This window comes from Haliotis asinina, chromosome 1 (genome assembly GCF_037392515.1).
Source record: "Haliotis asinina isolate JCU_RB_2024 chromosome 1, JCU_Hal_asi_v2, whole genome shotgun sequence".
NCBI lineage: Eukaryota > Metazoa > Mollusca > Gastropoda > Lepetellida > Haliotidae > Haliotis > Haliotis asinina.
The window spans coordinates 31,286,330-31,307,922 of NC_090280.1; the positions used below are offsets into that span (position 1 = coordinate 31,286,330).

Genomic DNA, 21,593 nt, shown 5'->3' on the forward strand with positions numbered 1-21,593 from the left:
TATGCAATTGGTACAAAAGCACGAGAACGCGAGAATGCGAGATCGCGAGATTTTTTCAAGTGTCGCAATCTCGCGTTCTCGTGTTCTAATGTTTTTGAAAACGGCTATCTAGAACTTTATATGCAATTGGTACAAAAGCACGAGAACGCGACATTGCGAGATCGCGAGATTTGTCAAGTGTCGCAATCTCGCGTTCTCGCGTTCTCGTGTCTTTGAAAATAGCTATCTAGAACTGTTTGGGCAATTGGTACAAAAGCACGAGAACGCGAGAATGAGAGATCGCGAGATTTGTCAAATGTCGCCATCTCGCACTTTTGACATTTTAAGTTTGTTTTCAAAGGTCGAGATCGCGAGAATGCGAGATCGCGAGAATGTCCCTTACAGTATTCCATACGGGAGGAATATTAAACCACGTTGTATTTTTTACTTTTTTTGTAGGCGAGCTGTTTTAGGTACCAGTATAAATTACTGTCGTACGATTCGATTCACATACATCGTGCATCTTCGATAGCGCTACGTTTGTGGAGTATTTCACCCAGCAAAGAAAGTATCATGTAATAGGGATGAATTAAGTGGTTGAATATTGTGTGCACAAATAAATAAATAATAGGCATATATTGTCTTATATCAGAATATAGTGGTCTCGTAGAGCACGAATGCTTTACGTATATTATGATGATGATGATTAAGACGACAAGTTCCTTAGATGTGATGCTATGTTATGCGTATTGTGTATATTTGTGTTATAACAGATAGCCTTCTTCCACCCCGATATGGAACAGTTAAGTCACTCATAACCCGTAGTCTGCCTTAATAAAGCATTGGGCTTACTGTGTCATGGCCGCTACAGGAACACAAATATTAGCGACACAAATGTATTTCTATTTCTTGGAGCCAGGAGACAAAAAACTGCCTAAGTCAGGATGTTTTGTAGTCAGGTGGGAGCGGAAGACAAATTAGTATTTTGGGCCGAAAGTAGTTAATATGGTGTCGAATAAACACCAGACAAGCACATTTTAGCAGCACGCTACAAACTACTGTCCTAGACTAAGGCTTTGCCTGTGAATGTATTTTGTAATTTTGATTGTGACAAATAGATTGGTATAAAATGAAAAGGAGTTCAAGGGAGACCAGACCTGAACTTGACCTGATGAAATCTCGCAATGTCGCGTTCTCGTGCTTTTGTACCAATTGCCCATACTGTTCTAGATAGTCATTTTCAAAAACACGAGAACGCGAGAACACGAGACTTCGACACATGACAAATCTCGCGATCTCGAAATCTCGCGCTTTTCTACCAGTTGCCTAGTATACAGTCATCTTGAACCGAGATCACGGGTTGCTCAGAGGGGTTGATTAATTTCTAAAAAACATGGAAGACGGGATTTGTCAAATGTCGCCATCTCGCACTTTTGACATTTTAAGTTTGTTTCCAAAGGTCGAGATCGCGAGAATGCGAGATCGCGAGAATGTCCCTTACAGTATTCCATATTTGACAGCTTGTACAAATGTCGCATTCTCGTCTTATCGACTTTTGACAGAAACGTGCTCTGTACCAAAAACACGAGACTGCGAGATCGCGAGAACGCGAGATTTTGGCCAAATCTCGCGTTCTCGCGATCTCGCATTCTCGCACTTTTGGCTTTTTAGGCGTTTCTGTCAAAAGTCGATAAGACGAGAATGCGACATTTGTACAAGCTGTCAAAACTCGCAATCTCGCAAACTCGACTTGTCAAACAAGGCCACAAAAACACGAAATCGCGGGAACACGAGAATGCGACATTTCATTTTCTCGCGTTCTCGCGTTCTCGCGATCTCGCGATCTCGCGATCTCGCGTTTTAGACGTTGACGTTGCGCATGCGCATTATCCCGAGGTCAAGGCATATATTGTCTTATATCAGAATATAGTGGTCTCGTAGAGCACGAATGCTTTATTTATTTCAGCTGCAAATAGTTGTCAGCTGCCTCTTTTCTTTTAGTTTCATTTACAATTCTGTGTCACAGTTAGGTCAGAGTCAAAGGTTAGTTGCTAGGCATTTTAATTGTGACACACATAGTCAATTTAACCCTAATATTAATCAATACACAAAGTAGGTACAAATATGCTCATGGTAAACAAAACAAAAGTCAATATACAGTATACCATTTAACGTGTATGAATCATTTTGAATCATTTATGGTTAAGTTGTTTTCTGTTTACTCAATATTCTGGTTGGTAGTTCTTGTTTGCTATCTAGTGTCTGTATCTTCAAAGATAAGTATATTTTATGTACTTGACACAGATTACATCTGACCAGTGTGTTGTACATATATGCGTTTAATGCATGCGTTGACTGTGATGTTGCTGGATATGCAGACCCACTCTCGTGTCACTCACACGTTAAAGGTTTCTTTGTACAATATCTTTCGTGTTACCCCCAGGTTCTGTACACAGTATCTGTAGTCCATTTCATTATTATACTATGTATGATTATAAATATTTATGCTAACTCTCGTTTTGTATATCACTGTAAAGCTGTGATAACGTAAGTCATCTGTGCTATATTGCGGCGCTTAATCACTGTACTTGCACCTTTATGCATTATGATTATGCATTTACGATGATGATGATGATTAAGACGACAAGTTCCTTAGATGTGATGCTATGTTATGCGTATTGTGTATATTTGTGTTATAACAGATAGCCTTCTTCCACCCCGATATGGAACAGTTAAGTCACTCATAACCCGTAGTCTGCCTTAATAAAGCATTGGGCTTACTGTGTCATGGCCGCTACAGGAACACAAATATTAGCGACACAAATGTATTTCTATTTCTTGGAGCCAGGAGACAAAAAACTGCCTAAGTCAGGATGTTTTGTAGTCAGGTGGGAGCGGAAGACAAATTAGTATTTTGGGCCGAAAGTAGTTAATATGGTGTCGAATAAACACCAGACAAGCACATTTTAGCAGCACGCTACAAACTACTGTCCTAGACTAAGGCTTTGCCTGTGAATGTATTTTGTAATTTTGATTGTGACAAATAGATTGGTATAAAATGAAAAGGAGTTCAAGGGAGACCAGACCTGAACTTGACCTGATGAAATCTATACTTGCTTCACTTAGGGCTTAAGCATTGCACAGAGGGCTAGGTAGTAGGGACAATATTGTGTTTAGGGACTGTGAGACAGACTAATGCTAGCTTTACATGAAATTACATCATGCAGAAACTCGCAGGCCAGTAATTATTTCTATAGCTGACAGTGTAGCTGCGAATAGTCGCGAATTGATGCGGCTTTAACCAATAGTTTATCACTCACTGACGTTAACCTTTTTCCAGCTTCTGCACACTTTAGTGTTTCTGCTTATAATAGACATCCATGTTCACTATTTCGTTTATTAAATTATATCGAACATGTTCAGGATTTTGAAGTACATAAGAAATTATAACAACGGGAGCGGGCTTACATAGACTACAAAGGATTTTCAAGCATTGTCATAAATTTGTTAAATGCTGCTTGGGCAGTGAAAAGCGTGAATGAAGCATGACCACAACGCTACTAACATGCGCATGCGCCTTGACCTCGGGATAATGCGCATGCGCAACGCCAACGTCTAAAACGCGAGATCGCGAGAACGCGAAAACGCGAGAAAAGGAAATGTCGCATTCTCGTGTTCTTGCGATTTCGTGTTTTTGTGGCCTTATTTGACAAGTCGAGTTTGCGAGATTGCGAGATTTGACAGCATGTACAAATGTCGTATTCTCGTGTTATCGACTTTTGACAGAAACGTGCTCTGTACCAAAAACACGAGACTGCGAGATCGCGAGAACGCGAGATTTTGGTCTCGCATTCTCGCACTTTTGGCTTTTTAGGCTTGTTTCCAAAGGTCGAGATCGCGAGAATGCGAGATCGCGAGAATGTCCCTTACAGCATTCCATATTCGGCTGTTGAGTTCATAAAACTTTCTTAACTGGGCAACGATTGTTATCAACTGAACATTTGCACAGTACTGAGAAGGAAATTTGAATGTATGCTTGATTTAGTTCATTATTTAGTTACGTATTTACATTAAAATCATTTATATCATTAGTTTAATCAGTTTCCTTGTTGACTTTGTGACAACACGGAGGTGGTCGGATGTGTTACTTATGTGCAACGGTCTGGTAAATCATTAACCGTTTCATGAGACAACACTGCCCCTGCAGGTAATTGTGCTCTTTAATGTTATCCTTATACCCATGTGCATTCTAGCTGACAACATAACGACACAAGCAGGCATCTTCGCTTGTTTTTACCTATTTTCCATGGGAGCATGACTTCTCTTTGAGAGCTGTTTACCACGAACCAGTACCTTTCTTTAGTTTTCTAGATCTAGTCTTTATGATCCACTTTCCACTGGTTCAATCCATTTCGTTTGTTTCCTAGTCTTTTATGATCTACTTTCCACTGGACCAAGGTTTTGTTTAGTTTTATAGTCTTTGTGATCTATTTTCCACTGGACCAGGGCCTTTGTAGTAGGATAGATCTGATTATAGGGAATTGTAGGAAAATTGCAAAGTAGGCGTACAACTGTATGCTCTCACTCATTAAGGTAAGACTAGTTCCTACGTTTAGCCGTCGGACGATGATCTAAATCAAAGGTTTGAAAGAGGTGTCAAACCCAACTCACTCACTCGCTCACTTATCCATTTAATTTGTCCTAACCTCAGATTGTGTTTTCTAGTGGTGATGGAGCTCTCATTTGATTTGTCCCAACCTCAGGTTTTGTTTTGCATCAGTGATGGAGTTTTCACTTCATTTGTTCTAACCTCAGATTTTGTTTTCCAGCGTTGATGGAGCTCTCACTTAATTTGATGGAGTTCTCACTTCATTTGTCCTAACCTCAATTTTGTTTTCCAGCGTTGATGGAGCTCTCACTTAATTTGTCCTGACCGCAGATTTTGTTTTCCAGCGTTGATGGAGCTAACTACACAATTGATTGGAGCCGTTTTAGTCATAATCGGACTTTTTTCAGGTGAGTGAGGTCTGGTGTGAAGTTGAAGAGAGTAACCCCCAAAAGAAGCAGTTGATTTCAATTAAAGATGATATTTGGTAGAATGAGCTTACGAAACATGCAATGAGTTCCAAACATCCATCCAGAGTAAAACAAAATCAGGGAAACAATAAACACCATGAAAGTATATATTTATAGTGTACAGAGGATCTGTTTTGAGAAGATCTCAATTGCATGAATGATGCTTATGATGTCAGTCACCGGATTGTCCAGAATCGATTGTCAACAGCAGCAGGAATATTACTCAATTTGGTGTTAAACAGTCTCGGGAAAGGTTTTGCGGTGTTCCACGGGGTGGAATAATTGTTAAACTCAGCAATATTACAGGTATCTGGAGGCGGTCTGTAAATAATCGGGTCTGAACCAGACAATCCAGTGATCGAACCTGACCATCCGATCCCGTTAATCGCCTCTTAAGACAAGCATAGTCACCTTTTACGGCAAGCATGGGTTGTTGAAGGCCCATTCTACCCCGGGACCTTCACGCGTCTATTTCTTTAGAGCGCCTGAAGATGTTACAGTGACAATGATATATAAGATCAATAAACCCACTCGGAGATGTCTCGCTCTGCAAGTGTGGTTTCGAACCCCAATCCCCCATCCTATACAAAAAAAAAAAAACAAACAAACAAACAAATAAAAGGATTATTTTTCAGGTACAACACTAGTATATATAGTGTCTGGCCTTGAGGGCGGCGTTCTCGTTGTCATCATCATCATCATCATGTACTTCTTCGTAACTATTCGACGGAAACGACGACATAGCTTTTCAGGTAACATCCCAAACTGGAGAACATGTCACTCTCATGCGTTAAACATTCTCTGTCATCATGGTTGGGTACACATTGATACACATTTACATTGATCACTGCTTGGGATTCGAACCCCGTGTGTGCCTGCAGAACACTTTAATCATTAAATTACCCCAACACCTGTGTAGCCTAAAGTAGCATGAGGGAGAAATATGAAAGACTCTGCTATTGATATGTAAAAATAGGCCGTATGATGCACGTGAAAATGTGGTCTTGTCGTAAGAGGCGACAAAGTGGATCGGGAGGTGAGACTCGCTGACTTGGTTGCCATATGTCACTGTATCCCAATTGCGTAGATCGCTGTTCATGCTGTTTTGAACACGGGTCCTGACGCCATTATCCACAGAGAACCGCCATATAGCTGGAATATTGCTGACGTTTCACTCACTGGGTGGTCTGGTATTAATTAAAGAGGACGGATACGCTGATGATTTCCAATCAAACCTTGAACAACACGACACCTTTATTCTAACATACACTAATTTGGGGAACATATCTAACCACAGGATCACCACTGAATACTCTCCGTGACCCAGAATCCTCACCAGGAAATATCTACAGCGTGGTGGAACCTTCCAGACCACCTCTGCACAAGACTAACAGTAATTCGTTCCCGATCTACAGTGAAATATCTCCGTCTGCCTCAATGAGAAATGCTCAAAGTCAGATGAATGCAAGCAGATGCTCCTCCCTCCCCACCGATGCCACAGGGTACATAGACATGACGTCTAACAACGTCACCACGTCCGTTGACGCCACCAACCAACAGGTTTATAGTGACGTCAGGCGAGAGGAAGCGCTGGTTGAAAACAGTCGCACACAAACCGTTCAAAACAGTGAGCAGGAATACCTGAATGGAGCGTTTGAGGACGAGGATTAGACTGAAACACTAGATGACTAGTCCTCTGAAACTATCTCTAGCAGTGTCAGAGCTATGTTTATCAACATAGACAGAGATTCAGAGATAATAAACAGAACGAGACAATGGTTTTCTTCATGTTTGAAAGATACTCATCACAAGGGACTCATTACATATATGTCCATGAAATAATCGTAATTATGTAACCATGTATAAATGAAGTGTTAAACTTCAGAGAAATGTCAGTCTTGTTTATTCGACATTGGGGAAATTGCAGTACCAGGTATAGGTTTGGTTGGTTTGTTGTTTAATCCAGTGATCAACATAATGAGCATCAATCTACGGAATTGAGATACGATGACATGTGTCAACAGAGTCAAATCCTGTCCACACGATCCCGCTAGTCCCCTCTCACGACAAGCATGGGTTGCCGAAGTCCAGTTCTAACTAGGATCTTCACGAGTCGCTCGTTATAGGAATAAATCGCTGGCGATCAGTTGTGAGCTGGAGGATGTATACATATCCTGTTGGTTGAGTAAAGTAGACAGGTGCCGTTGGTTGGGGAATGTAGGCAGGTGCCGTTGGTTGGGGGATGTAGACGGATGCTGTTGGTTGGGGAATGTAGACTGGTACTGTTGGTTGATGAATGTAGGCTAGTGATCATGATTGGGGAATGTAGACTGGGGCTAGACTGATGTTGTTGATTGCGGAATGTAGACTGGTCTTGTTGGTTGGGGAATGTAGTCGGGTCCTGTTGGTTGAGGAATGTACACTGGTCTTGTTGGTTGGGGAATGTAGTGGGGTCCAACAAGGCACCCTTGATTTCCTTAAGGCACTTAACCCCTAACATCCTAAATATGCTTCCACTGGTTGTCAGGTATACTGTCAAAATCTGAAAGAATATCCCTTCCATTACGCTATAAGGAAGTTAACCGTTCATTGACAACCATTAACCTTTATGCCCAAACACATGCTTATACAAAGAGTTGTGACATGAATCCTTTTACAACCAAAACACTACAATAAATCACCTGGACAAGGCGTTATTCAGTGTACTTCCTCTTTCAATCACGACTCCTTTCAACTTCCGTGATAGAACGGACCTTCAGTCATGTATACTTGTAATAAATCAGACCGTTTGACAATATAGTTTTACGCCGCATTTATCAATATTACAACATTACGACGCCGCGGTATGTGCTTTACATATTCCACGCAACTAAGGAACTGAACCCGGTGTGACGAGCAAACGCTTTAACCACCAGCCTATTGCACCACTAAGAAGCAAACAACTGGTGAGATGTTGCATAAATCCTATATTTGGTCCAAACTGTGTAGGTCAATCTTCATGATGTCAACCACCGGCTTCTATGGCACTGACTTGAATATTTACACATCTCGGTCATATAGCTGGAAGATACAAACGCCGTTTCTAAAGTAAATATGTCCTGAGTAATGGTTCTTTTCTCCTGTGTGCGATAACACAACAATGGGAAGTTCGAAACTGAATCCTTCTCAACAGCGGAACCGCGTCTATAATGAATAAGTGTTTTTATTACTATTTTCCATTGTGAAGCCAATCGTCGATACTGTTGAAATGAGTTTGAGCAGGCTCCTGAAACCCGTGCTTTTCATACTGGCCATGGATGGGAGATTTCCCCAGCACCACGTGTTTGACCGCACATAATTTACGGGTCAGGGGATGGGATGAGGACTGAGGACACCTATTGGATAGGTGGTTGATGATGAGTATAAGAGGGGTGGAGTGATGGGTGATGGGGTACGGGATGTCACCCATCTGGTTCTGGGTAGAAAGGGGGATCAGTACATGCACCAAACGTGTGGTCCTTGATGTTTGCATACAGCGTGGGAAAGGGTCGTCTTACTTTGTACTTACTTGTAGGGTGTTAAATACAGAAAGATCACTGTGATAACTTATCTGTCCAGGCTTTCTTCTAATGCCGAAGGTCCAACTTCGAATTCCAGTATGTGTTCATTTTGTAGGGACCAATAATGATGGCCCCGATGTGCTACTTACGGACTATTACTAAAAGCTGCGAACCGCTAGAAAAGCTAGATCTACCCTCCAGTTTAGTTGCTTACTCCCTCTAACAGTCCGAAAAGCGATGTAAAACTAAGTCACTCACTCATTCCCACAAGGTAGCATAACATGACACACAGCTGAACGTAGTCGTCAGTGATAAAACAAAAGGGTCTATCACAATATTTGGTGATTGTGTCCAGAAGGGGTGTAAGGTTGTAACGGTTGTGCAGGTGCGGGGTGTATGGGTGTCGGTTGGCGGAGATGTATTAGGAGAATCGTTAACTCTGCATATTGCACATGTAAATAAGTCGCCCAAGTCTATTAGGCACCTTCTGTCTCAAACACAGTTCTAACCACAAACAACCTTACCCCCCTCAGAATATAATGTCTGGTCCTAAATTGACATGATGCGTCACTACTAGCTACTTCCGGGTTTAAGGAGTCACATATAAATGACACGTGTCAAGTACTTGAAATGAGCACCAGTGTCAAGCATGCTTCACCTCAACACACTTGCTATTCACATTTCAGAAATTTCAAATCCGTGTCTATTAAAAGTCCCGAAACATTTTCCTACACGAGAAACCATAACACACCGTGTCCCAGGACTACGCACACATTGTTCACCCTCCCGGCACAAACACCAGTTGATAGTCATGGCCCTTTATCAATCACTTTGCGTTAGACAGTGTTGGGTATAACTTCCTGCCTTCACGGCTGTACATTTCATGAACGTCCGACCTACAGCGTAAGTGTGAGTTTGTTTTAACACCTTGTATATATCAGTTGTGGTGTATTTGGCAGTGTACCGTTCGCCTTGCGTAATCTGGCTGTAGAAACATGTTAACGCGTCGCGAGAGATCAGTCACTGCTGTGAAATAACTTGCTACACTACTGTGACTACCGTCGAGACACGTCTCTATCTCATGTATATCATGTACGTTCCCATGGTCTGTTGTGGGGTGATCTATCTTCATTTGTTGGCATTGTATAGCCCGTGTTTATATTGTATTGTCATCTGTAGTTAAACTGTTTTAGATTAAATTACTAGTTTAAAAATTAATCTTTGATAATCTAGATACATTAGAGTCCTTTGTTGACAGGTATTCATAATTAATCATTTATCACTATGCATAACAAGTAATTGTTCTTGCCACAAAATGGCTGAAATATCGCAGATGTGACGATAAATTTTAACTTACTCGTTTATGAATTTAGGGGAAGGCTGTCTTCAATGTACCTCTGATTGTGTGTGATTGATCCCCGGGCAGAATAGATCTCGTGTACTCTTTCGTTGAGCGGTGGGGTAGCCTAGTAGTTAAAGCGTTCTCTCGTTGTGCAGAAGATCTTGATTCAATGTATAATATATATGAAACGAGGGATGAATTAAACATTTATCAAAGGGGATCAAGTAACCGGTATGTAAGTGCAGATGTTCATGATAAGACACATCCCGTTTTGCAAGGATATAGATAGACGCACAACTGTAATGAGACTATAGTTACTGCCCTAGTTAAATCAGTGATTATATATGACTGCATTACTGCCCTAGACAAATGACTGTATATATGTGACTACATTTACTGTCCTAGTCAAGTAACTATTTATATGACAAAACTAACTGCCCTAGTCACACGACTGTATTATATAGCTGCCAATTTATACTCTTAAAAAAGTAGGGGATCTTCATTTCTTTATTTACGATTAGATATATTTATGAGATTTATCGGAGTCAATCAATGTTGATATGATATTACTGAATGTTCTGAGAGTGCACTTCCTTACAACAATAATTATTTGGAACGTAGTCGCTTTTGAAAGATGATTGGTGTATGGCATGTAATTTTCATGTATACGATTTTCATGTTTAAACAAACGGCTGGAAACAAACACTAATAAATGTGTGATGCAAGATGAGTGTCAAAATTAATGATCTAAGTGATTTCTCGACCTTCTTGAAAAAACGTCAAAATCAACAATGGGACCCCATGCACGTGTATGGGGCTACTGCGTTGTGCACGTGTATATGATGCGTTGTGTTCAGGGTTGGTAATAGAGGGAAATGGTTGTGCGTTCATAAGGTGTCTGTTCTTGAAACGTTTGTTAACGTTTATACTTCTTATCAAAATTGAAAGTTCATTATGCCCTACTTTTCAAGAGTATATATAATCTTTTTCTGTGACATAAGTACAGACATTTTTCATTTCAGACCAGATGTCTAAGACCAATGTGATCAGTGATGAAGAGCTCTTCAGATCTGGTATTTGTCTACAGCCAGTTCCTGGTGCTGACAGGTTGGTTCAAGATCAGAGATACGTAAAGTAAAGATTGTAGTTACATAAATGTGATCGGTGATCAGCATGTATGTGTATGTATGTATGTATGTATGTATGTATGTATGTATGTATGTATGTATGTGTGTGTGTGTGTGTACGTACGTACGTATGTATGTATGTATGTATGTATGTATTTGTATGTATTTGTATGTATTTGTATGTATTTGTATGTATTTGTATATTATGAATGTGGATATAGATCATACATATCACGTATATGGTGACGTGTGGTCCTGTGTATAAAGCTCATCCCACAAGTTGAGCAACGATGGTCGCGGAGAATCTTTGGATGCATGATCGTGTGTGCAAGCTTGACTCCTGAGAGTCTCTAGAACTTTGACCCTGCCCCACAACGAAGCACCTATGATACAAGTGGTCTCATTTTAGGAAAGTGGGTTTCTTTAAAAGTTGCTTCTGTTCACTCAGCAGAAAATGGGTACCCGGTTAAATAAGCCGTGGGATTATTGACCCTCTAGCACCTAACAGGCGTCTTGGGTTAATGGTGTTATGACCAAATTAGGTCCTCTGAGCAGGACATCTAACCTGTATAGGGTTATAATTGTTCTAATTATTATTATTCAAAATTGGAAGAAGGAGAGGGGTTCAGCAAAATTATCACATAAAATACAACATAAAATAGCCCCCTGAAAATATAAATGATATTTACAAACGCTAGTTAGCCCCCATATGTATTTTTGTTGTTGCCATGTTATATGCTAAGAACAGTGTCCGGAATGTGTAAACGCACATATATATGTAGATATGATGACATTCTATAACAACATTAACCCATCAAAACATCTTTCCTTTCAGTTTCAGGTTTACCTGCATACGGCCGAGGGAGTGACGTGACATCTGGTGAGTTACGCTTACACAAACGGACTAACTGTAATCATTAACATACAACGTGACATTCGGCTTACAAATGTGTGTCGCTGGCCAATCTGGGTATTAATAATAGCAACAGCGGAAGTAGTAGTAGTAGTAGTAGTAGTAGTAGTAATAGGAGGAGGAGGGGGAGAAGGAGGAGGGGGAGGAGGGGGAGGAGGAACAGCAGCAGTAGTAGTAGTTGTTGTAGTTGTCCTAGTCGTACTATGTTATTCACCAAATACCCAGCAAATACCAAACAAAATGTAAACTTAGTCACATCCTGTGTATCGGCTTGTTGGTTTGTCAGTTAGCCCTAAACACCACACTCAGCAATATTGCAGCTATAAGGAGGCGATCTGTAAATAATCGGATCTGGACCAGACAATCCAGTGGTCAACCTCATGAGCATCTATGTAAGTAATTGGGACATGTGTCAGCCATGTCAACCAAGACTCTCCGATCCGGTTAGTCGCCTCTCACGACAAGCATGGCTTACAAGACGAGTACTAACCTGGATCTTCACGGGTAACATCCTGTGTATTAAAGCGTAAATACCCCTTTAAATGTTACAGAAAGCTTTGCCTCTCACCAGTCCAAGTTAATCCAGACCGTGACATTGAGTATCATTGCCCTGACAGTCATCATTGTCCCCCTGGTGCTGTGTGCCAAAGGCAGGAAAAAAGAAGCGAATGATGGTAAGTACAAATACAACAATGAATGAATGAATACTTGCCCGGATAGTAGTGAGCAACGCCCCCTTTTGGATTGCTTAATCTCCTCAATGCTGAGGCAGGCACTGCAAACAAATCGCGTAGTAAACTAGCGTCCAAAAGAAACGCCACCAAATATTTTTCTGGTCTAAAACAAAATATGGTAACGTTAAGTGTTTTATTGTAAATCTCAATCATTCAGTAACAGTACATAATGGATAACAAGAAGAAAAACGAAGTAGAGCGTGATCTTTTATCACATGAAGGACTCTGCGGTGCATTATCCAGTGTTCGATCACCAATGCAGAAACGATTGGGAACTTTTACAACTTTCTGGGCAGCACATTTTGTTCAATACCGTGTGTTACCATCTCTAGCAGTGATGCTGGCCCGAAATTGACGTCGACCTGATCTTCTTGATTAGGTATTCGACACCTTTCCTTTAGCAGAGCAGCTTCCAAAGCGTTCCTCGTCAATGACTGATTTGGTGGTTTCCGAATACGACGTCCTCGTTATTCCCAAAGGTGCTCAAATGGGGACAGATCTTGAAGAGCTTGCCAAAGAAAAGGCACCAATATTCACTCTTCGCCAGTTTCGCTGCTGCCAGTGTGGCACAATCCTGGTCCATCTCAGCCTGGCGCGTCGATCTTGGCTCGTCAACGTCATGCACTTGAATGGTCGATTGGCACAGGGACCATGAATGCGGAGTCGTCAGGCCACAGACTGACTGGATGTCCAATGCTGTTGACGCTTGATGACGTCACAGTGACGTATCGGTTCCTCAAGTGAGATACCCGTAAATACCGGTGTCCTTGCTGGGTAGTGACCTTCGGTCTACCACTCTTTGGTCTGTCTGCAGTACTACCAGTCTGTCGTATGACAAGTCTTCCGATGGTGGATTACCAGCATCCCATGGTCCTAGCCACTTGCGCTTGTGCCTGTTCCATCTGTAACATACCGGTGTAACATACTGGTGTTAAACAAGGCATGGTCCTTGTTTTCAATCGATTAAAATGATGAAAGAGAATAAACTTGCTGTAAGCATTTATTGTGGTTCAAGGTACGAAATATCCACAAGTGTTGTACTATTGTTTTGATCATGTGTTAAAGGTAAAGGGGGACTTTCTGTACTATTGTTTTGATCATGTTTGAAGCACAAGAGGTCTGTGTTGTACTGTTGGTTTGATCATGTGTTGGGCATAACACGACTCTGCTGTACTATTGTTTTGGTCATGTTTTGCGCATAACACGAATGTGCTGTACTATTGTTTGGTCATATATTAGTGTTTTGATCATGTTTAAATGGTACAACTGGTGAACGTTGTACCTCTGATTTGGTTATGTTACAGGGGTACAGGACGTCTATGCAGTTCCGAACAAAAAAGCAAAGAAAAAATCCAAATGTAAGTGTATATTTCCTAACACCAACAAAGAGCAAAGTCACAAGTTTCTAGGGAATTTATTATACTCCAATCAGCTTTGATACATATGTGCTAAATGCCGAACCTGACATGTATGTATCTCAACCCTGTCCTAATTCGAGGATTTAGTATCAGAAAACCTCATATTCGAAGATAGTTTGATTCGATTTCATTAATTTTATTTCACGTGATTTAAGCGGATTTGATATGACTTCTTACGGTTTATTTGAATTTGATATGACTTCACATGATTTAATGGGAATTTATATGACTTTATATGATTTGTTATCTTACCTCACACATAAATGTCCTTTTCTGATTGGCTGAGCGTTCTTCTATTATTTTAAATTACCCCGCTCACAAGCGACGTAAATTGCGATGTACCCCGCTGCCAATAGCAACTCATACAGTACTTCGCGCTTCGTTATCTCAAATAACATTGAAACACGCATGATTCACGGAAATTACCGATGTTTTCCGAATGCAAATCGATGGACAGGAGATAACTCTGAATGTGTTTTTCTTGTGTCGTCCGCAATATCTAGCGATGCCTACGAAAGCATCTGACTCGCATTCCAATAAATACATTTTGACAAAACGTTGAAATGTGAATATTAAGAGGGTTACACAGCGGCGACTTTACTAAGACAATTTGATTCACACAGGTTGGCTGAAGTGCACTATCCGAAGTGCATAATTCAAACACTTCAAACTTAACCTTGAGGTGTTTACTAAGATAATATGTTGTTCACTGGTCCCTCGGGGACCATGGGTTGATGTATCCTCGATGTTTGTTTATGTTCGGGCTCAGGGAACATAAACAAACATGGATGATTCAACCCGCACCACCCTCCTATAACATTACTTGATGTGACTTCCCTGCATTTAATTGGAATCGATATTACTTCGTTTGGTTTAATTGGATTGGGTATGGCTTCACATGGTTTAATTGGATTTATTATGACTTTTCTTGGTTTAACTGGGTTTGATCTGACGTTTATTTGATCTGCATTTCACTGATTTCAAATTGACTATTTATTACGGTTTCATAGACCTTTGTGAGTGATCATGGGTTTAGAAATATCCAAACAGCATCTAGTCGAGGGACTCGTATAAAACGAGAAAAGGATTAACAGATTATTTGGATTCGAACACGACCCACTAGATTCATCAGACGTAATGAGTTCTGTGTAAATGTAGGACACGGCGAGTTCGTATGTGAGCCTCATATACATTGTTCATTCCAGGTGACGAAAAAGCAGAGGTCAAGGTTAAGAAGTAAGTAGATGTCAAGCATGAAAGGGTGTGTAGGTGAAAACATGTATATATGTGTGGCAGTGCATGATATGTGACAGTCACTATGTATGTGGTGAATATATATTTGGCAATCAGTGTATACCTGACAGGCTGTATGTCACAAGGGTATATCTGAGCGTCAGTTTATTTGTGATTGTGAGGGTATATATGACTGTATCCGGCGATCATTGTTTATGTATCAAGTTGTATATTTAGCAGTTAATGTGTACGTGGCAGAAGAAGCGTTAAGGCACCAGAGTGAATGTATGTGACAGACATCGTGTTTGCGACAGTGTTCATCCGGTGTCGTACCGGGATGGCTAAAATATATTTTTCAGTCCCGTGAAGGCTCAAATGTAAATTTCGGTTTTCCCAGGGGAGCTTATTGACGGAGTACCGCCGAAGCAAAAGATGCGGTGTTAGGAAGCATAAACCATGTCAATCGTAGATTTCTTTTCAAAACATTATTATAATCCTTTTCGCTTGTTCTGAACTTTATATAAGTGGCTTCTCCGCTTGTTTTGAAAAACATTGGAGGAAGCTTCATGAGTAAGGACATTGTCATAATCTTCTTCGCATTTTAAATGTATTTAATTAGAAATAATAAAAAAAAACATGTTGCAATGCAACTGGCGAGAGCCTATTCAGGAAAATGCCTTACATGAACTTTGATTCCCGACTCCAAACCCTGATGGACAATATTGTAAACAGCATCATCGGGGACATCGCCTACACAGACCACGTGTCCGAACTTCTTAAACTTTTAAATTCAAAGACAGTGAATGTGATACCACGGATAATGACGACGTGTAAAGACTTTATATATATTTTCATATGAATCACTGAAATGTTTATTTACGTCTCATTTGTGTACATAAAATCGTTCGGGTTTTTTTTGTTTTTGTTTTTTTATTTAAAACAAATAAGTATATATAATGTCTTTACTTGCCATTTTTATGTGTGCTCAAATTACAGAGCGTCCGTGTTAATCCTGATTTCTTTGTAATTTGTCAGAGTCTCAGAGTGCACTGTGTTCATTCAGCCATAACACTGCATTGGAAGTACCGCGAAGGCGACGCTCATTGAACTGAGAAGCGTCACGATTTTAGCCTTCCCGATCACGAACCGACAGTCATCGTACTGACACTGTTTATCCGACAGTCAGCGTATGTGACAGTGTTTATCTGTCAGCGTGCATTTGCGGCTGCGTTTATCCATCAGTACAGCATTTATCTGTATGTGAAAACCAATGAAAACCAATGAAAGCCAATATTGAAGGTTCCAAAGATATTAGTCTCTTGCGATACTCTGCTTATGACGTGTTTCAAGTTGAAATACGTCTATGTGTCCATGACCTAATCTTGGGTTATACTGACCATTGTCTGTTATGTTTCAGGGCAGGAGATGATGGTAAGACGTAGGGTAAAACCGCAATGTCGTATTCTAACCATCCGTTCTTAAAGAGTAATTGCCGTGGATGTTGAAGCGATTTCAAAGTGAGTAGAAACCCATTGAAACAAAGTCTTTTTCCACTGTGATCACAAATGTTCAGTGCTGACAAACAAATGAACGTAATGCAAGGAACATTGGAGTAATGATCACAAGATCATGTCTCCACAAAGGCCCTCAGCTCACACACCTAAACATTTAAATATTATTCAACCCAAACATGCACAATAGAAGACTCTAAATGGAACAGTAAATTATAATATGTTCCGATACTATGCTCTCTTAACTAATCGATTTACCCAACGCGATTGGTTACCTTTTCACCGAAAATATCACATCACTTTTCACTGAAAATAATAAAGAAGTCAATCACCCATAAAGACTTGTCATTTCTGTGGCATGTCTAGTGATGCAGGTGAACGCTCTGTATACCGAATACAAGGAAAGTAAACAAGTATCCAGAAAGGGTCAGAAACCAAAGAAAAAGAAACAAAAGAAGACAGAAGGTAAGGTATATTTCAGTGTCATTAAGTTTCATCATAACTTTTTTTCACGTTTTTAACAGAGTCTGGTTTACGAACTGACCATACGAAGGGGAGTTGATGGGCTGTAATACGAAAGCCTTTAGTATTTGTGTGAGGACGTCTCTTTCGATTTTGTGTCAGCTCCCAGAATTATTTTGTTAAGAATATTCAGGAAAACCATCACTTAACCCTTCTCGTTTTATCCCATGGCCGAGAATGCTTCCGCTTCTATATCATAGGAACGAATGAGAGCTTTAAGCTGAATTTATACACATGTATATCCCTCAGGTTCTGTGAATACTTTTCCCAAACACGTTTTCATCACGTAATTACTAATTAATGTTTTCGGTCATTATTAATTGTTACCCGCGTTATGTACATACATCGGCCCGACAGGCCCGGTACATTGGTAAAGGTCGTGTGTTCTACATCCAAACAGTCGAGATACCTAGTTGACTGTAAGTTCCTGTTACATGAAAATCTTCTCCACTTGTAAGAAGAAGAATAACTCTCTGAAATTAAACCATCTTATTTTTTAGGCACGACTCATAAATCCTCTAAACCTTTGAATTTTTATTTTATAAAATGACGAATACTTCAGCTTGGATGATAATGATGATGACTGTCAGTAACGTAAGACCTTAGAATAATTATTATATTTTAGTAGCAAGTAAACCCAAAGGCTCTTTGCCCTTGCGTGTTGGGCCCATATACGTAGAAATAGTAAGATTCAGAGGCATACAAGGTAAGGGTTAAGTTTGAGGGTCCACACTATTCCAGTGTGTACATTACATAAAAAATAATGTTACCGAGACTTTTGTACACATCAAAGTCCATCCACTGTTATAACTACTGATGCTTGTGGCACACGTGACCTCATTTTAGGCAAGGGAGTTGTTCATGAAGTGCCTGTCTTCACTCAGCAGGTGGAATAGGTCACTGTTAACAGACAGCTTGGGTTATCCCAAGTAATAATGCGTTAGTGCTGTGAGCATACACAAAAGAAAGTATTATTATTATTCAATAACTGGGACGAAAGGGTAACTTTGTGTTCGTTCGTCACACTGAAGACCAAGGGTCGACTACACATAATGGTACAATGTGGGAAGCCCATTTCTGGTGCACCCCTCCCTGATATTGCCCTAATATTGGTAAAGGCGGCGGGGAATCAGGCCCGGGCCTTCGGCTTGACGAGCAAACGCTTTAATCACTAGGGTACCACACCGCCCCGTGACAAAAATGAATATTCGGATCTACAAGGGTTTAATATTTCAAATTAACTTCCATTTAAGCTGTGTACGAAAACGTCGAACAGAATACTGGCAATACTACCGGAGGAATACAAGACGTATATGCAAAACCGAACAAGAAAGCAAAGAAAAACCCAAAACGTAAGTTATACTCTTTTCATGTATGAAAACCAGAAGTTGGTAGTGAGTGTCACAGGTATCACGATACCCAGTTCTGCTATCTGATAAGAATCCAGCCTCGATCTCCTTGATAAACCCAATCATAGCAAATGGTTATGATTTCAAATACAAATTTGGTTATGTTGCTGTGTATTTCACAGGAAAACAGGCAGGCCTATGATAAACATTGTATTTAGGAGGCATGCCAGAAACCGACCATAACCGTTGTATAAGATGGCATGAGTCTCAAGCCTGCATCACTGTTTTGTCTCACAACTAGATACACCAAGACATACCCTTGAATACTAATTTAAGGTGACTTACTCATCACCACCTGCAGGGCGTTGAATGCAAACACGTTAGCGTCATCGTTGGTTTCTGTAATCTTGCAATCAAACTGCTCAATTTCCGATTATACGACTGCGAAGAATATGGATGGACTGATTCCAGATGACACTGTTTGTACAATACTTTGTGTTACACCAATACTCCTAAAACTGCAATACTAAAGAACATGCTTAAACGTACATGCTTTTACTCCTTGGCTTTCTTTTGCGGAAAAGCAGAGGAACGCTTGGTAGTTGAATTGTTAAGTTTATATCTTTGCAGGTTTGGATGGCATTTGAGACGTCCTCTGAGAACATAGTTGGTATTGTCAAAGATAAAGATTAGAATTCTCCATTTGTTCTTCTGTACCCTATTAATTAACACCATTGAACTTCAGGAAAACAAGAACATCGGACTGAGCAGACATATGAAAACGTGGACATCGGAAAATGACCAAATGAGTGTTCTGTGTGCGACACGAGCTTGGAATTTGCACGGATATGATCATCTTGTCACAAACCTTTGCTTTTGGCTTCATACACACATCGACTACGTCAGTGAATCAAGTCTTTAATAGACAGTATCATAGTATTTGTGCCTTATACACGAACCAGTATTCGGAGATATGGATGATGACATATTACCTCTTGGACTGTGCTACAGTTCTGTTTTACAAGTCAACCCTGCTTAATACAGATATCACCATATCACCACGAAAGAAGAGGCTCAAGGGATCAGGTGATCAGGCTTGGTGCTCAAATGTCATAGCCTCCCAACTGCACAGATCAATGTTCATGATGTTGGTCACTGGACATTTTGGTCCAGGCTCGATTATTTACAGACCACCGCCATATAGCTAGAATATTGCTGACTGAGGCGTTAAACAGCAATTCGTAAAATATGAAAGTAAGTGTTATCTGAAGTATGTATTGATAATGTCCCCACGTATGTGACATTTCGAGTAAAACATTTAGACTACCAGATGTGTTTCCTGTCTACCTGATCTGTAGCTTTATGCTTTTGAATTGAATTATGTATTTGACACACATGATAATCTGGCCGAGAGGTGTAACACAAGGTGCACGTTTATCAGTTATCTAATATCATTTAAAAACCATCGAACGGCCAGTTCAGTTTCACTGCTGTATTCAATTGCAGGGAAAAAAGGAAGATATTTCCTTCCTCATATATTTCCTATTTAGATGTATGCAAAAATATTCAGAGGCACAAAATACTGCTTCTCTTGTTGTTTTACATTTAACCTTTGAGTTATATTCGGGGTGGTTCCACAATCAAATAGCGACAAGACGTTTAAATGAATGAGAGAGTGAATATGATTTTACGCCGCTTTCACCAATATTCCAGCAATATGACGGCTGGTGACACCCAAAAATGGCCTCACATATTGCCTCCCGGATCTTCAGAGTGAAGAGCCAACGCTTTGGTCTACCCGACTGCCCGAAAAGCGAGTGAGTGAGTGAGTGACTTGAGATTAACATTTCTTTGGACTTTGGACTCCAGGGGAAAGCCATCCGTGATATAGATAGGCCTGCTGTAGCGTATTGCTTGATGCAATCTACGAGCTAGGATATGCACATGGGAACACTATCACGCGAGACTCGAACCCTCAATCACATTTTTTCTAGTTGGTCATTGAACGCAGCTCTGTACAGCAAATTGGACGTGTGAACCACAAGGCCTCCTGGACATGGTGGGCGAGCTGTCTAAGGCGCCAGTGATCTAGTGAACTTGTAGTGCCGGGATCGAACTCACACGTGGTAGGGTGTAAAATGAGAACCGCAATAACCTGGTGCACCTTGTGGCTGCACGAGTTGTATGTATCAAGGGAGTTTAGATTAACAATACGATGTGCCCTTGAGATTGAGGTCCTATGATCGAGGGTAAAAACGAGGCCTCAGGAGTTATTTATTATTATATGCTAGACAAGCAGAGCTAATTTTCACACTGTACCCGCCACTGACAAAACAGACGTTTCAAGCAAGTTACTCTTTTGAATTATGCCACACTTTACTTTTACAGATGAAGTATGCATTTGTATTGGCCTTGCACTTGTTTTTGATTGGGTTAAAGGATACGCATAAATTTAGCGAAAGCCTGGCCTCATCGAGATTTGATAGTGATTCATAAACACATGTCTCTGTTGAGAAGCACATGTCTCAAATGATTGTCTAAACCACTCCAGGCAAATGTTATTCACAGTCACAGTAAGGAGACTTAACACTTTGCATAGACACTGTAGTCAGGTAACTCGCTGTCAAGACAATGCAAGAAAGGCTGCCGATGACGATATTTCACACTCTGTCAAGACAATCGAAGCATTACTCTTTGTCAACACACTGTAGTCCGGCGTGACTTTTTGCCAAAACTCTTTGTAAGGTCAAGTAATCCAGGAAGGTGAATGCCGGCGAAGACACTACAAACTCTGTCAAGACACTGTGAGTCTACCCAAACATCTGGAATCCCTCTTAGTATACGTGAATG

The 21,593-nt window shown here is 40.5% G+C and overlaps 1 protein-coding gene across 3 annotated transcripts; it reads left to right on the plus strand.

Annotated features, from left to right (window-relative positions):
• The first annotated feature begins 9,366 nt into the window (after positions 1 to 9,366).
• Positions 9,367 to 20,064, plus strand: LOC137278437 (cylicin-1-like). 3 transcript variants are annotated; one of them, XM_067810767.1, is made up of 10 exons: positions 9,367 to 9,503; positions 10,959 to 11,043; positions 11,899 to 11,943; positions 12,528 to 12,650; positions 14,015 to 14,068; positions 15,334 to 15,364; positions 16,779 to 16,792; positions 17,239 to 17,337; positions 18,648 to 18,746; positions 19,489 to 20,064. In XM_067810767.1, the coding sequence occupies exons 2-10, from the start codon at positions 10,989 to 10,991 to the stop codon at positions 19,542 to 19,544; spliced, it is 576 nt and encodes a 191-aa protein (XP_067666868.1). In that variant the 5' UTR covers positions 9,367 to 9,503; positions 10,959 to 10,988; the 3' UTR covers positions 19,545 to 20,064. The 3 variants fall into 3 exon arrangements, with proteins under 3 accessions (XP_067666868.1, XP_067666876.1, XP_067666882.1); XM_067810775.1 differs by having other exon boundaries at positions 9,367 to 9,497; XM_067810781.1 differs by lacking the exon at positions 9,367 to 9,503 and adding an exon at positions 9,615 to 9,686.
• Positions 20,065 to 21,593: the final 1,529 nt, after the last annotated feature.